General features: G+C 41.6%; 1 protein-coding gene across 2 annotated transcripts in view; it reads right to left on the bottom strand.

The window, feature by feature from the left end:
- LOC128825689 (S-adenosyl-L-methionine-dependent tRNA 4-demethylwyosine synthase TYW1-like) overlaps nucleotides 1-15210 on the bottom strand; it is a 132767-nt gene that overhangs the window by 17580 nt on the left and 99977 nt on the right. For both annotated transcript variants that reach the window (XM_054008410.1, XM_054008411.1), the window contains exon 16: nucleotides 1138-1305. In XM_054008410.1, coding sequence (XP_053864385.1) covers nucleotides 1138-1305 — 168 coding nt within the window. The remainder of the gene's footprint in view (nucleotides 1-1137; nucleotides 1306-15210) is intronic.

Here is a 15210-nt window from a genome sequence, read left to right as displayed (position 1 = left end):
TTCATTTTTAAATGTTTTTCTGTACATTAGAACGCCAAATAGTACAATATTTTCCGTACCCCACACCCATAAAAATTAACCATCCTTTTGGCATCTCACATGCATTTCAAATTACTTTGATGGCATTTATAAGAAAAATATATTATATATACACATACATATATGCACCACTGAAACATGCTTTGCCTACAAAATATTTTAGTGCCTGACAGAACCACTGGGCTGGTGTCGCTGTTATGACAGCTGTAGTAGTTTCAGAGTTGTTTATCTATCATTTATATGGATAGAGAATGTATGAAATTATGACAGAGCTGCTTTATTGTTTGTCCTTTAAGATCTGTTTTCTAGAAATACAGTTGCAGAGCTCTCTGATACTGCAAACCAGACACATCAAGTTGCTCTGAGAGGAAATTTTTCCATGCTTAACACCCACATATCAATTTGTCTTGTGCAGAAATTGTTTATCTCAGAGAAGGAACGCAGTCCCCAATGCTCCTCCAACTCAGAGTAACAGGAATAAAGATGTTTACAGCTTTGACAGGAATTCTAATGATTCAAAAAAAATAAATAAATAAAATAACCCAAACACCTCTAAACTCTGGTGTCCCTTCAATGTCTAATCTGCATGGACACTCATTGCTGAACAACATTATTAAGGAAGAAATAGGGGCGGGAGGTAGCAACAATCAACCCATCCCCATTTAGTTTGTTCCTGCTGCCAAAAAACACAAAGCAAAGACAGCAAGATAGATACGTTCATTTTCTTTGAGAGCCAAAAGACTGTTTGATATTTTCAAGATCTTGCTTGTGTCATCAAGGACAGTACTGCAGATTGTAACAGGACAGTCACTGAACCCATAACAGTCCTATAAACTAATCCCCAGAGCTCCATGGGATAAATGCGTTAAGGGATTTTAAAAAAAGCTAATCTTTCAAACCTAGAGAGAAAAACCTGCTGAACTAGAGCTTAGACTTAGAAAAATCGGGACGGGAGTGGGGGGTCATAGGCACCTATATAAGACAAAGTCCAGAATATCGGGACATCTGGTCACTCTAAACTCACAGCTTTTAGGAAGTGAGGAGTCAAATCTTTCTATGCCGTGTCTGTTTTCACACACCAGGAAAAAGACGCAATACCTTTTTGTGAGCTATCAGGAGGCAGTTTGAGTGTTCATGTTCACATGCGATGTCATAGTCTGGAATCAGGTCAGCCAACTCCCGGACGAAATGCACCACCTCTTCATGCCAGGGGACATTGGCCATGGTTAAGTTGCTGGCCGAGCTTTCACCGCAGTACGTCACTCCCTGTCGAAACACATTGAAGTAATTACTAAATGCCTTTTAAAGATGGCTACAAATTTAAGGCAGCATTTACACACGCATATGTACAATTCACACTTCAATATACTCTGCGAGCTTGTTTTTGACAATTTACACCCATATTTTCAGCCAAAGTGTGTGTTGGATGGGGAAGGATGGTCTTGCAGCAAGAACATAGGAAGAGAATAAGGAAATAATCTCACCTCTGCTGAAGGCTCTCTCCTCACCACTTTCGGCAATCCACGCCTCAATTTCCCCTTCTGTAAAATGGGCTAATCCACCCCTTCCAACTCACACACTTTAATGCGTTAGGGTGTGAAAAAAACAGCAGCAGCAACATAGCAAAAGTCGATATGGCTTGTGCTCCTATGCCATTTAGGCACTTTTGAAAACCACACCTTTAATGTTCACAGACAGCTTTGAGATCTTCGGAAGGAAGGTACTATCGCAGTACAAAGTATTACTGTATGTACAGCAGCCTAACAAAATGTAAAAATTTACAGAAGACTAATTCCTTCCATCCCCTCACAAATTAATTCTCTACCACAATGGTTCTTAAATTCTGCTCCCTAGAGCAGTGGATCTCAACCAGGGGTACACGTATTAAATTTTGTTAGGTATTCCAGGGGGTACATCAACTCATCTAGGTATTTGCCTACTTTTACAGCAGGCTATATAAAAAGCACCAGCGAAGTCAGTCCACTGTAAAATTTCATACAGACAATGACTTGTTTATACTACTCTATACTATACAATGAAATCTAAGTAAAATGTTTATATTCCAAAGGATTTATTTTATAATTATATGGCAAAAATGAGAGAGTAAGTACTTTTTCAGTAATAGGGTGCTGTGACACTTCTAATTTTGTCAGCAGGTAGTTTTTAAGTGAGGTGAAATTTGGGAGTACTCAAGACAAACCAGACACCTGAAAGGGGTACAGTAGTCTGGAAAGGCTGAGAGCCATTGCCCTAGAGAACTAACTAGTCATATAGTACTGGCTCTCGTTCGCAGCTTCTAAATTTATTTAAGAGACCATTGAAAATACACCCACTAACTTGCTACTATTACTTTTCAGGATCCACAACTGTAGTTGCCAGAAGTGGAAGAAGATCATAAATAAGAAAAGGGGAGATAGGCCACACAGTTATGAATGGGATGTGCAGAAGACACTCATTATTATTAAAATGTGGTTCAGAATATGCAAGTTTGGGAAACCACAGCCTGCCTTAAACATAAAAAATCTCTACATCATGTGAACTAGAAGCCATCTTGTGGGGCTGCTGCAAATGTCAGACTTAGCTATATGCCAGCACAGACTGCATTTCTGCTGCAACAGGTCAACTAGTCCACTGTTAGTAAAGCACTTTGTTTTACTTCCACATCTGATTGCAGCCCAAGATCTCAAATAACTCACTACTGGCCATTTTAATTTCTTGCCACTGCTATTCTAAAAGGATTTGCCTGCATAAAACAGACAGTAGGAAATTACTGTAAAATACACAGAATGCCAACATGAGGACCAGCAACAAACCCATTAGATATTCTTCTGGAGGGGTTGACGAAGGTAAGAAAATGGATGGCCCACCCAAGCCTCAAGCATGCACACTCCCATGCTCTCTTCAAGGGAAAATAAAAAACATCATATTGCAGGCGTGCAAATGTTTCCTAATCCTATGTGCAAGTGCATGAAGTGTGACTCTTTGGAAAGCTTTGAGAGCAAAACTGCTCTGTTGTAAGGGGGACAAGGAGCAGTTATAAAGCAGAGGAATTTGCAAAGTGCACTTGAGAAAGACCTTCCCTCTGTTTCTCCCTCTCACTCCCACCTCCTCTGACCTCTATTTCTCAACATCCCTGAGAGGAAAAAAAATCTGAATTGCTCAGTAATATGAACTCATAATAACAAAAGTGACAAAGACTCCTGTTGTAACAACTCTCATGGCTTAAAGAAAGGTATGCCCGTTTTTCCGTTACTGTACCTAGCTCTATTTTCATGACTGTGTAACTCGGACAAATATTGGCTCCAAGATGAAAGCAGGAACATAAGGCCTCTGCCAGGTGACAGGTAGATTTTTAAACAAGGTAAAGAAGATCTGCTTGGCTTTTTCAGACATGCAAAAGAAACAAGTTCCTAGTTTCAGAGGCTATTTTGTAGTTCTACAACTCAAAACCTGCAGCATTATCTACACTGAAATTTTGCAGGCTGTTAATTTGTGTGTGCCATTTGAATGTTTGGGGGAAGCCACATCCATTTTTCATAAATGCAGGGTCCTGAACATGGCACTTTCCTCCCTTCTAAGGCCTGGTCTACACTAGGAAACTAAGTCAGTATAACTACATCGCTCAAGGGGGTGAAAAATCCAAACCCCTCAGCGATGCAGTTAAACTGACCGAAGCCCCAGTGTCGACAGAACTAGGTTAACAGGAGAATTTTCCCATTGACCCAGCTACCGTGTCTTGGGGAGGTCCAATACCTACGCCAATGGGAGAATCCCTCCCTTTAATTCCCAGTGAAGGCAGAAGAATCAAGAATGCTCAGCATTGTTCAGCAGACACCTGGCACCTCACAGGACTGGGCTCTAAATGTACAAAATGAATTGGGGAGGAGGGGAGGGGAAGATATCACATTGCCCTGCTCTACTTAAATATTAGAAAGGAAATAAGTGTTTGAACACCATGCATTTCTTATGGCCGTTAATACCAATAAGGACCAGCACGGAAACTCTTACAAACTCCCCTTGCTAGAACACAAAATGAAGGACATGGCATAGGAGACGCATTAAATTGCTCTGTTGACCCACATGCCATCTGATTTACTTACACAGCTTTTGGATACTTAAAAATCCACAAGGCCATCCCTGAGGTGTATTCACTCAAGCATCTGCTGTGAATTCAGCTAATTACATCATGTTATGGCTCTGTACCATCCATGCACACCCCTTATGGCCAAGTGCATCTCTGTGGATATGCCCTGCCTTAATTTCCCCATTTGGGTCATTAATAAGCTCTATCAGGCTTTTATGCATCAAACACCACCACACTTTTAAGGTCTCATTTATTAATGAAAAGTTCAACAGAACACACAAGAAAGAGACCTTCAACCACACGTCTTAGCACTTGAGTCCCACTTGAGTTTAACTGTCCTCAAGGCCAGGTCCTTTATCCATGAGGCATTCTCAACTGGATTCCTTTCCTGAAGCCAGGACCTCTGCAAGGCCTTCCTTCCTGTTGACTACAGCTCTTTTCCTAGCAACATGCAGCTTCCTGCAGATTGGGCCTCCTGTGACTACGTGGGATTTTGTGACCAAATAAAACATCCCCAATCAAGTAGCAAAGACGATAAAATGGCCAATGAGAGCGTGAGGGCAAGAGGTACCCTCTTGCCTCTCTCTAGGAGCTTTCTCCCCTAATTGAGCTGTGGTAGTCTTTAGGTCCAGTCCAGGTGCTTATTAGCCAACTAGCTGTTAATCAGCCACCTAGGCAGTTAATTACTTGCAAGTGGACTGAGATGGGCTGACTCCCCTTGACATAAAGACTGATACTATGTTTTATTTCTCAGTGCTGAATCTGTACCATACATTATACACACATGTGCACAAACACATACACATACCAATCTTTCGTAAGAACTTACTGTAGCAGGATACACTGCTGAGATTATTCTGACGTCACTATCTTTTAGCAAATTAACATTTAGCAAATGCTGAAAGCTCTGATAAAAGTTGGCCACTTTGTCCCCACATTCCCACTGGCCATTTTATTATCTTTGCTACATGATTGTGGATGTTTTATTTGGTCCCAAAATGCTATCAGATATGTGCCTTTAAAAACAGAGCACATGCAATTCTATGGAAGATTATGTTTTGAAACTTATGTTTTCCAATGGGAAGAAACTTGGGTTTCTTTTAATCAGCATTTGCATCTCCACCAAATGTTTATGGAGCCCTGATCCTTTCCAGCATTTCATTCTCGAGACCCAATCCTGCAGGTGTTATGAATGTTTATTATAGAATCATAGACGTGTAGGATCAGAAGGGACCTAAAAAGGGCATCTAGTCTAGTCTCCTGCACTCAAGGCAGAGCAACGTAATAAGTAGACCATTCCTGGCAGGTGTTTGTCTAACCTGTTCTTTCAAACCTCCAGCGGTTTTGTGTGCATTGCTGTAGCACCTCTAAAGCACACTCATAGACCAGGAGCTGACCAAACAAAGACAGAACAAAAAGACAGTCACTGCCTCAAAGGCCTGGGGGAAATCGACCTAAGATACGAAACTTCAGCTACGAGAATAGCGTAGCTGAAGTCGACGTATCTTAAGTCGACTTACCTTGCGCCCTCACGGCGTGGGGTCGACGGCCACCGCTCCCCCGTCGACTCCACTTCCGCCTCTCGCCACGGTGGAGTACAGGAGTCGACGGCAGAGCGATCCGGGATCAATTTATCGCGTCTACACTAGCTGCGATAAATCGATCCCCAATAGATCGATCACTAGCCGCTGATCCGGCGGGTAGTATAGATGTACCCAAAGAGTTTAAAATCTAGGTACTGTAGTTGAAGGTGCTGAGCACTAAAAACAGGGCCAAATCCTTACATTGCAAAGGCTTGAAATGGGGGCAAGTGAAACATACAAGCAGGAGAGACTCTTAGGATAGTGGAAACATCCTTAAGAAGAAATGGAATTGCATTAATTAGAAACCATACAAGTTTTGGAAGCAATTGTTTTTCACATTTTTAACCTATGGTGGACTGCCTCTGTTAATCTACCCAAGTGAAAGATATTAAAGCAGCGTCCTGTAGCTCAGTACCAGTGAGGTAACAGATGCACTGTGCAAGACACAAGAGACGTAGAGGGAGTACTGAACAGGAAAGTACATTAATTTAACCTTGCACTGGAAGTTTGAAGAGATTTTAAACATGCCTATATAAAAGCAACCAGACACCCAAATAACGTAATATATATCTCAAAGGCTCAGCTGTACAGAGACAGCTTTGTAGAGCAATATTTTCCCCTCATTCATTATGCAGATTATGATTTGAGCAGCATGAAAAATGTATGATTACAGAGGGGGGAAAACTCCTAGGAAGCTACAACATGACTCATTCCTTTAATAAGCTTCAAAGATATCATTTACAAGCAAAGAGAACGCAGTGACAAATGGAATTACCAAGTACTTGGACGGTTGATTAATTCTCTCTCTCACACACACACACGAGTGAAAATCATCTTAGCAACACACTGTACAAAAGCACATCAGCTTTCAACTTCTTAAAACTTGAGCTAATTAACAGTGCCAACAATACCTCTAAAACATACATGGTTGATTAGGGCAGTCTTGTTATATTTTTCAGCAATACCTGAAAATAGCGATTACTTAGAAGCCAAGTATCAGGGGGTAGCCGTGTTAGTCTGTATCTACAAAAACAACAAAGAGTCTGGTGGCACCTTAAAGACTAACAGATTTATTTGGGCATAAGCTTTCGTGAGTAAAAACCTCACTTCTTCGGATACTTAGAAGCCAACCACTGAAAAGGAAACAGTTCTATTATACACAATAGCTTATATATAAACTTCTCTGTAGTGGAAACACCAATGACACTCTCTTAATTAGTCTTTAATATGCATGTTTTCAGCATGCTAATTATAGTAACAGCTTTCAGACAAATACCTTGAAATCCAAACCTCTTCAAAAGTGTCTTAAATACTCGGGCCAATTTGTGCTTTTGGTTCTGCACATGTAAAACCAGAGTAACTCCACTGAACCCACTGTGGATTTACACACTGGTGTAATGGAGCTGAATTTTCACCACTGATTTTATACCATGTCTTGTGCTAGGTTGGTTGTAATTACAGTGAATGAGAAACACAAAAAGGAGTGCTGTCTGGTGCTCACTCAGTCACGAGAGAGTTTCTTCTTTTGAGATTTGGATCCTTTCCAAAGGACCTGAACAATCATGAATCATTCTAATCCAAATGGCTGTGGAGGAAGATTACCTGTGAACTAAAAATGAGAGAGCTTTGCTTCTTTTCTAAAATAAACTGCAGGCCTTCCAATTTAATTATTATGAACAAGAGAACTCTCTTATCTACTAAACCACTGATTATAAATTCATTAAACAGAGTACTGTGTGAAATGACAAAAGAATAAAGTGCTGCCACATCAAAATGTGGCTGACCTACTATTAGAGAGACTGGATTACTGCTCAGAAATTGGGGCAAGCTTGACCCAAGGCAAATGTAACTACCTTAAACTGCCCGTTGATGGATCAAATACTCTGCAATAAAAATGCATATTATTGGGATTTCAATATTATCTAAAGCTATAATACACAGCTACTCCTCACTGAAATGTGTTTTTTTATAGCCACGCTCAAGTTGATTGGACATCAGTTTATTTGCATCAATTATATCTGACATCCCAATAATTCAACTGTTTAGTCATGAAGTGCAACCACAATATAAAGGCTATTTCCATGAACGTGGGTTGTACTCTAACATTTAGAAATGGACTGCATAGATATTTAAAGAAAAAACAATATCAAGTTTTAAAGGATATCATGTTCCAAATCTGGTTTGTTTGTACAAACACCTGCCCATAGAGCACTGGATTAGCTGTCAGGACAACTGATCACCAGCTCAGATACGATTTGCTGTGTATCCTAATGCTAATCTCCCACTCTATGCCTCAGTTTTCCCATCAGTAAAATTGGGATAATGATACTTATCCACCTTTACAAAGCATTCAGATCCACAGATGGAAAGTATTATGTAAGTGTTATTATTTACTCTATTAGCATTAAGTGGTGACAGTGTTTAAAAATCATAGTCCAGATTTGGCGATCACCTTACATTGTGCCATAATAATTCTTTTAATAACAAATACTTTCAGATATCTACGTCAGTTTTCATGGTTTATAACTGCTATTTACTTTATACATTACTCTTGGCTTAGACAATTAAAATAGACGAGTCTTTCAGATTGGCTTCTGGTTATTTTCACACACTGATACACCAACACAATGCCGCAATGCTTGGGCTGCAAAAAGAATGTGGGGAATGATTAAATCAAAACCAAAAAGTAACCTGCTTTAATTTTTCTCTCTCTCACATCATGAAAACATGTATTGATGCTAGATTTTGTTAAATGACTACATTTTCAGCCCAAACTACCTGACAGAGTGCATCTAGAATTCAAGATTTGTTTTTAAAAATACAACCTCCTGCTAAAATGTTCACATGGGTTTAACTTGAAGCTCTTGAATAAGTGACTTGAATTCAGTGGGATGTCTGATACAAATCGAGTTAAGCACATACGTATGCATTTACCACTCTGGGGCCTTATCCTGAAAAAGGAATAGCAAAAAGTGCTGGCTGTATATTTTTCCAATACAAAATTTTACTTGGCCTGGTATTCAAAGGGGCTGGGCCTTCAGTGGGAGCTCACCCTCTCTGAAAATCACGCCATGCCGCATGCAGTTTTGGCACATCCCTTTCTTTCTGTCAAGCTAGGACTCATTTAACCTAGAGTTCTGTAGATAATGGCACAGGTCAGCGTTTCCCAAGCATGAAAATTATACATAAGTTGTTTTTGTTTTATAGCACTCGCTAGGACACGTGATTTTTAACTTCCTCTTCTCTCCATCTAAATGCAGAATGGAACACTACCCAGGACTCTGAATAGCTTTTTGACAGGTGAAGCCAATCAGCTTTCACTTCTTGCAAGTAAAAGCTCATTAAAGAAGTATTAATTTTCCTCTGTTTTAAACACTTACCCGTGTCATATTAAATGTTAAAGATTAGGTAAGCAGAATGGGGGAGATGCTTCCGTGTGGTGGCCCTACCCAGCCAGCCTATTAACTGGTCATTTTAATGATAGCAAAGCCTCAGATACCAGTTCCAGAAAGCCCTTCCTCCTTCTGACTGACACCGGATCCACCATCCCTTATACACTAGCCCAGAACCTCCGAAGCGCTGAGCTGGAAGCAGTGATGTAGGATATAGCTAGACAAATGCAGCAGCAGTCAAAAGACTGATCTGACAAAGGCTTTTGGAAATTATACATACTGGGCCTGAGCCTCATTTATACTTAAGGCCCCTGCCAGAGTTCTTCCTTGAAGTAGCTGCATGGTGTAAAATAGCCCTTGGGTAACTGGGAATCTGGCACAATCTTTTATTTTAGGTGAAAGAAATTGGTTAAATACTACGAGGACAAAGGAAGAGGATCAATTATGGGCCTGATCCCAGAGGCTTTCCTCATTATGTGAGCCTACCAATTGGGCCTTTCTTTAGTAGTGCCAGCCTGCTCCCCAGGTGAACTGTTCCTGGGTAGGTTCGTGTCTGTTTAGCAATGATGTACAAAGGGCCACGCAAACACAATCACCAGGTTTACTGCACTGACTGGTAAGGGTCTGCAAAATCAGGGTCAGAGCTGCAAGAGTCTATGTACGCATGAACACTCCCACACATGTTGTCTGAAAGCTACGGTCAGTTTGCAGAGAGAGGTTTGGAGTAAGTGCACACAAGGGCACAGATACAATTAGGAATGTTAGTGTAACAGATTTGCTGTGTAAACCACGCCATTTAGAGATGTATTTGTTTGCTCCGTGCTTATCTGGCCTTCATCCCGGTAGCTAGGGTTACCATACATCCGGTTTTTCCCGGACACGTCCGGCTTTTCGGCAATCACACCCCCGTCCCGGGGGGAATTGCCAAAAAGCCCAACATGTCTGGGAAAATGCCGGCCGGGCACTTCCCCTCCCGCGGCGGCTCTGCTCCTCCCCTGACTCTTCGGCCCCCTTGCCTCCGGACCCCAGCCGCCAGCCGGGCACTTCCCCTCCCGGGCTCCGGCGGCGCAGGGTCTGGAGGCATAGGGGTTGCCTGAAGCCGGTAGCGCTCGGGCAGCTCGGCTCTTAAACAGAGCCGAAGAGTCAGAGGAGGAGCAGAGCCTCCGGCCACGGCGGCTCTGCTCCTCCCAACTCTTCGGCTCCGTTTAAGAGCCGAGCGCTACGGGTTTTGGGCCTCTGGAGCCCGGGAGGGGAAGTGCCCGGCCGGGGGCGCAGTGTCCGGAGGCATAGGGGCTGCCTGAAGCCCAAGCGCTACCGGCTTCATGGTTTGCCGGGCAGCCTCCAGACCCTGCGCCTCCGGCTGGGCGCTTCCCCTCCCAGGCTCCAGCTGTGCTGGGGAAGCGCCAGCCGGGGGCGCAGGGTCTGGGGGCTGCCCGGCAAACCGTGAAGCCAGTAGTGCTCGGGCAGCCCTTTTCGCGTGTCTGGGAGCGGGAGGGAGCAGGGGGCAGAGTTAGGGCAGGGAAGGGGCGGAGTTAGGGCAGGGCTGGGGTGGGGAAATGGTCGGGGCCAGGGCCCGTGGAGGGTCCTCTTTTTTTATTTGTTAGATATGGTAACCCTACGGAAGCACCGCCAGTGCATTTTTAAATAAATTAATCTACTGCATATGCACTATGTTTTCCATATCTTTGGAATGAATTATTAAGGATCCAATTTTTGGATCCTTTTATTAAATTTCACACAGGCTTCTCTAATAAGATGTTGAGCTCAATATAGGGTTAGACCTGTTGAAATTTAACGGCCTGTGACATACAGAACATCTGACTAGATGATCTAATGTGCCCTTCTGGCTTTAAATGCTATGAATCTATGAATGCACTTGATTTGAAAAAAACTGCAAGATACTGTGTGTTTATTCATATAAACTGGTGGCTTCCTAGGCAAAAATCTGATAAGGTATGTCACCGATAACATTGGTCTACAATTTTTGAGAAGTCGTCTGCTTCAGAGATAAAATGTGCTATTTATTATGTATTTTGATGTGCTGAATTCAAATACAACAATTAAAACAACTGATTGGCTACTGTTTCTAAAATATTTAAGTTTTTACATTTCATGTCTATGTATATTGTATAGATAGTAGAGTTTTAATCATAAATTGTAAATCTAGGTCTTTTCATGTGTTTATGGTTGCTTTACATGATAATATTTCACCTGTCCTGTTTATGTAACACTTTAAAAATCAGCAAAAGGGTTATATAAATAAAATTTATTATGAAACAAAAGGCAAAAAACTATGAGTACATAGTTTAGTCCTATTCACAGTCCACTTTTTCTTCTTTGACACACCTTTCCCAACTGGAGGCACCATGCAGAAGTAACAATTGCTGGTATGATCTGTTGGCTCTCTCCAAATCATTGGCACTGCAAAAGGCATAGATCTCCTTTTCCTGTTCAACCACTGGCCAAGATTTGTTGCACAAGTGTTGCAGCATATGTGTGGGGCCCACCTCTTGTCCTGATCTCCAATTTTGCAGCCAAAATAAAGGTGATAGGCTTTCTTAACCATAGTGGTTATACTGCACTTTTGTGATGCAAAAGTCACTTCACCAGAAACGTAGCAGAAGTTATCTGCACTGTTCACACAAGTATGAGGCATCTCTGCTCACTTTGGCTAAACAGAAATGTGTCCCTTTGCAAAATCAAACACTGACAAATAAGAGAGCACGAAACTGTATGATTTCTAGAGCTGATATAGGGCAATTTGTTCAGCAGAGTGATGTAAGCTTCGTTATGATTGCATCATCCATGACTTCTAGGAATAACATGATGCAATTCATATCATGTATGACGCAATACCAGCTTCAGATTGCATCATTCATTGTTTTGCCTAAAAAGCAAGTACTGTCCAAACCCAGTCATCGATTTATTCATAGATCCAGTCAAAGATGTATTTTAGTAATTTCTGGTTTAAATTGAGATCCCTTCCCTTTATAACTCACTTATCCTCCGCCATTCTCAAGTCAAGGGTCGTATATATTGACCCAATAGCATATCTTGAAAACTAGAGCCAATCAACAATTTTAAGCATCATTTTCGTTCTCAGTGACCCAGAATTAGTAAAGTTTGACTACATTTATTTTAGAAGCATTTTGGCTGTAGAGCAGTGTAAAAAGCCAAACTGCATGTTCGATAGATTAAATACACAAATCACTTTTGAATTAAAGTGTGACAGTCCTAATATGGCATTAAAATATGCAGTAATTGTGTTTTTGTTATATGCAACAGAGGGTCCTGTGACCCACGAAAGCTTATGCTCCAATACTTCAGTTAGTCTTAAAGGTGCCACAAGACCTTCTGTTGCTTTTTACAGATTCAGACTAACACGGCTACCCCGCTGATACTTTTTGTTATATGGATCTCTTAATTTTGATCTCCATAAGCCTCATTCTCCTGGCCCACAGGTTTTACACAAGGGTAACCATCGCCAACAACAAAATGAATGCTAGTTTCCACTAGTTTAAGTGAGAGATGAATAGGGTTCAACAGAGTTGCACCAATGTAAGATGTGTAAATGAGAGCAGAATTAGATTCTAGATCTTTTGACCTTCCACTATGCCCCAAGAGTGTTTCTGGAGCAACAGGGGATTAGCTACATTCATTTAAAACTAACATAATTTATTTCAAGTATTTAACCAGGAAAATCCCACTGAGATGAAGCTTCATTTTGTAGCAGATGCTCTACAGGGCCTAATTCCTTTTTTTTTTTTTTTTCTTGGTCTCCTTTCTTGAACCCATTGCACTAGAATAACTAGGGCAAAAAAGACTATGACGACTCTTGGTCTCCAATGAGTTCTTCAATCTACTTCATTCCCAAAGGATTAAAAATAATACTTGTAAATCAAGGAAAGATTTGAGGGAAAGTTCCCACGTCACAGCTGCTCTCTACATCCTCTCTTGCACTAAAGGACAGACCCCTATGTTTATCAGCAGGAGTGACATCAAGAAGTTAAATAGCACCTAAGAACTCTAAGTAATACATACAACTCTACCCAGCAAGTGCAGAAAGAAAGAATGGACTCTGCGATATTCAGAGCCCCTGGATCTGATCTCTTCTCAGTGCTGCATGACATCCATGCTGCTAGGAGCTTAAACTTTGACTCATTGCACTTAATCCCCATAGTGTTGCCAAAACTGTTGGATTACATTCCTGGGCCAAATGCATCCCCAGCAGACCTCACTGACTGCAACAAGGCAATAGTTAGAGTGGGTTTGGCTCAGTAACTGCATCACCTATAAAATAATCACCTATCTCCGTAACTCAAAACAGACTGCCTGCATTTTAGTGCAGGGTCACTGCTTTCAGGACTACAGATTCTCAGGCAGCAGCATTTTATAGGAAGCACTCACATTCCTATCTAGAGTCTTGGGGCTTTATTCAAACCCCATTAAAGTCAATGGACAGACTCGGATTTCACTGGGCATTGCATCCAGCCTATGGTGGCTTTCATCAGGACCCAGAGCCCTTTTCCAGGCTCCTTTTGTCCACACGCCCAGACCCAGAGTTCTCCTGTTTTTCTCATGCTTAGATTCCTAGCAAACAGATTCACCACAAAAGGCATATCACTCCTCTACCATTCTCTTCACTATGACCCTGCAGCACTCTTGGGAGGAGGTGAGCACCCTCTGGATGAGCTGGAAGATGGTAGCTGAAGGCACTCAGAAATTCTCAGAAATGCTCAGCATCTCGCAGTATAGACCCCTATACCAGAATACCAGCAAGCCACGTAGCAGTTTGAAATATACAGTTTTCATTTTGTTCAACAGTATGGGACTTTGCTTTATCAGCATTACCAAAATTACATAGTCTGCACACTCACTTGATCACACACATACGACTTGGCACAGAGACTGGTGAAGATGGCCCTGAAATTATTGCAGCTACCTATATTTACAGACGTATTGCTAGCCTCTCTGCAACATGCACTAGCAGAAACATGGTCTTGTGGTGGAAGCACTGGATTAGGACCTGGAACAATCTAGATTCCAGGCCCAGTCCTGCCACAGACTCCTGGCATCACCGTGAACAAGTCACTTCTCTTCTCTATAGCCAAGTTCCCCATCTGTAAAATTGGGTTGATAATAATTATACTTCCTCTCTCTGACCCTCTGGACTTGCCTATTTACATTGTACGAGCACTCTTTGAAGCACTGAGAGTTTTCTCTTATTATACGTTCATACAGCATAACTCAATGGGACACTGACCTCAGCTGAGGTCTCCATCATCCCCACCCTACACTAGACAGCCCCAGCTCAGGTACGAATGGGGAAAATAATCTAAGTCGATAGAAGCCATTGTTGTTAAAACAAAGATGTAGGTGTTGCCTTCCCATGTTGGCATTATTTCACTGGGGTATAAGTGGCCACAAATGTGTGTCTTTCATCCTTGTTGGGATGCACCTTGTCTCGATAGAAGCCAAGAGGAAAGGGAGGCCAAAAAATAATAGGTAAATCAGTTCCACTCTTGAAGTAAGAAACCATGTAATCACATTCACAGAGACAGCACAGTAAGAGGAGAAAACTATTGTGCCTTCCCCGCTGAGCCAAACCCTCTGCACTTCAAAAATGCTGCTGTTTAGCAGAAACTAGCAAATAAAACTATATGGAACAAATAAGATTACTGGTTGACCGAATGCTAAATTTAGTGTGAGATGCTTTATTCCTATGGAGCACAACATTTACCCCCTTTAAAATGTTACACCCATTTTAAAGAACTGAAAGATGAAAGAAAAGGGTTAAAAAAAAAAAAAGCCCGGCCCCAAAATAAAAGCACTAAAAATAAAAAATCCACTGAAAAACCCATGAGGAGGTGTTTGTCCTTCACTGACTATAAATTACAGTCCATTTAAACAAAACAATCCAGTGTCAAGCAAAACTCAGCTCCAGGAAAGTGTCAGAAAATTTCATGACATTTTAAAGAGACGGAAATGCCATCCAAATCTAAAAATGTTCCACTGATGCATAGACAGCTGTGCCATTTGGTTCAGACAGTGATAAGAACAGTTCAGTTCTCAGGAAAAGAAAAATCCCATCTTGAATGGGCACTGCCTGCAA

This window comes from Malaclemys terrapin, chromosome 18 (genome assembly GCF_027887155.1).
Source record: "Malaclemys terrapin pileata isolate rMalTer1 chromosome 18, rMalTer1.hap1, whole genome shotgun sequence".
Classification (NCBI taxonomy): domain Eukaryota; kingdom Metazoa; phylum Chordata; order Testudines; family Emydidae; genus Malaclemys; species Malaclemys terrapin.
This window is presented reverse-complemented; position numbering and strand designations above follow the sequence as displayed.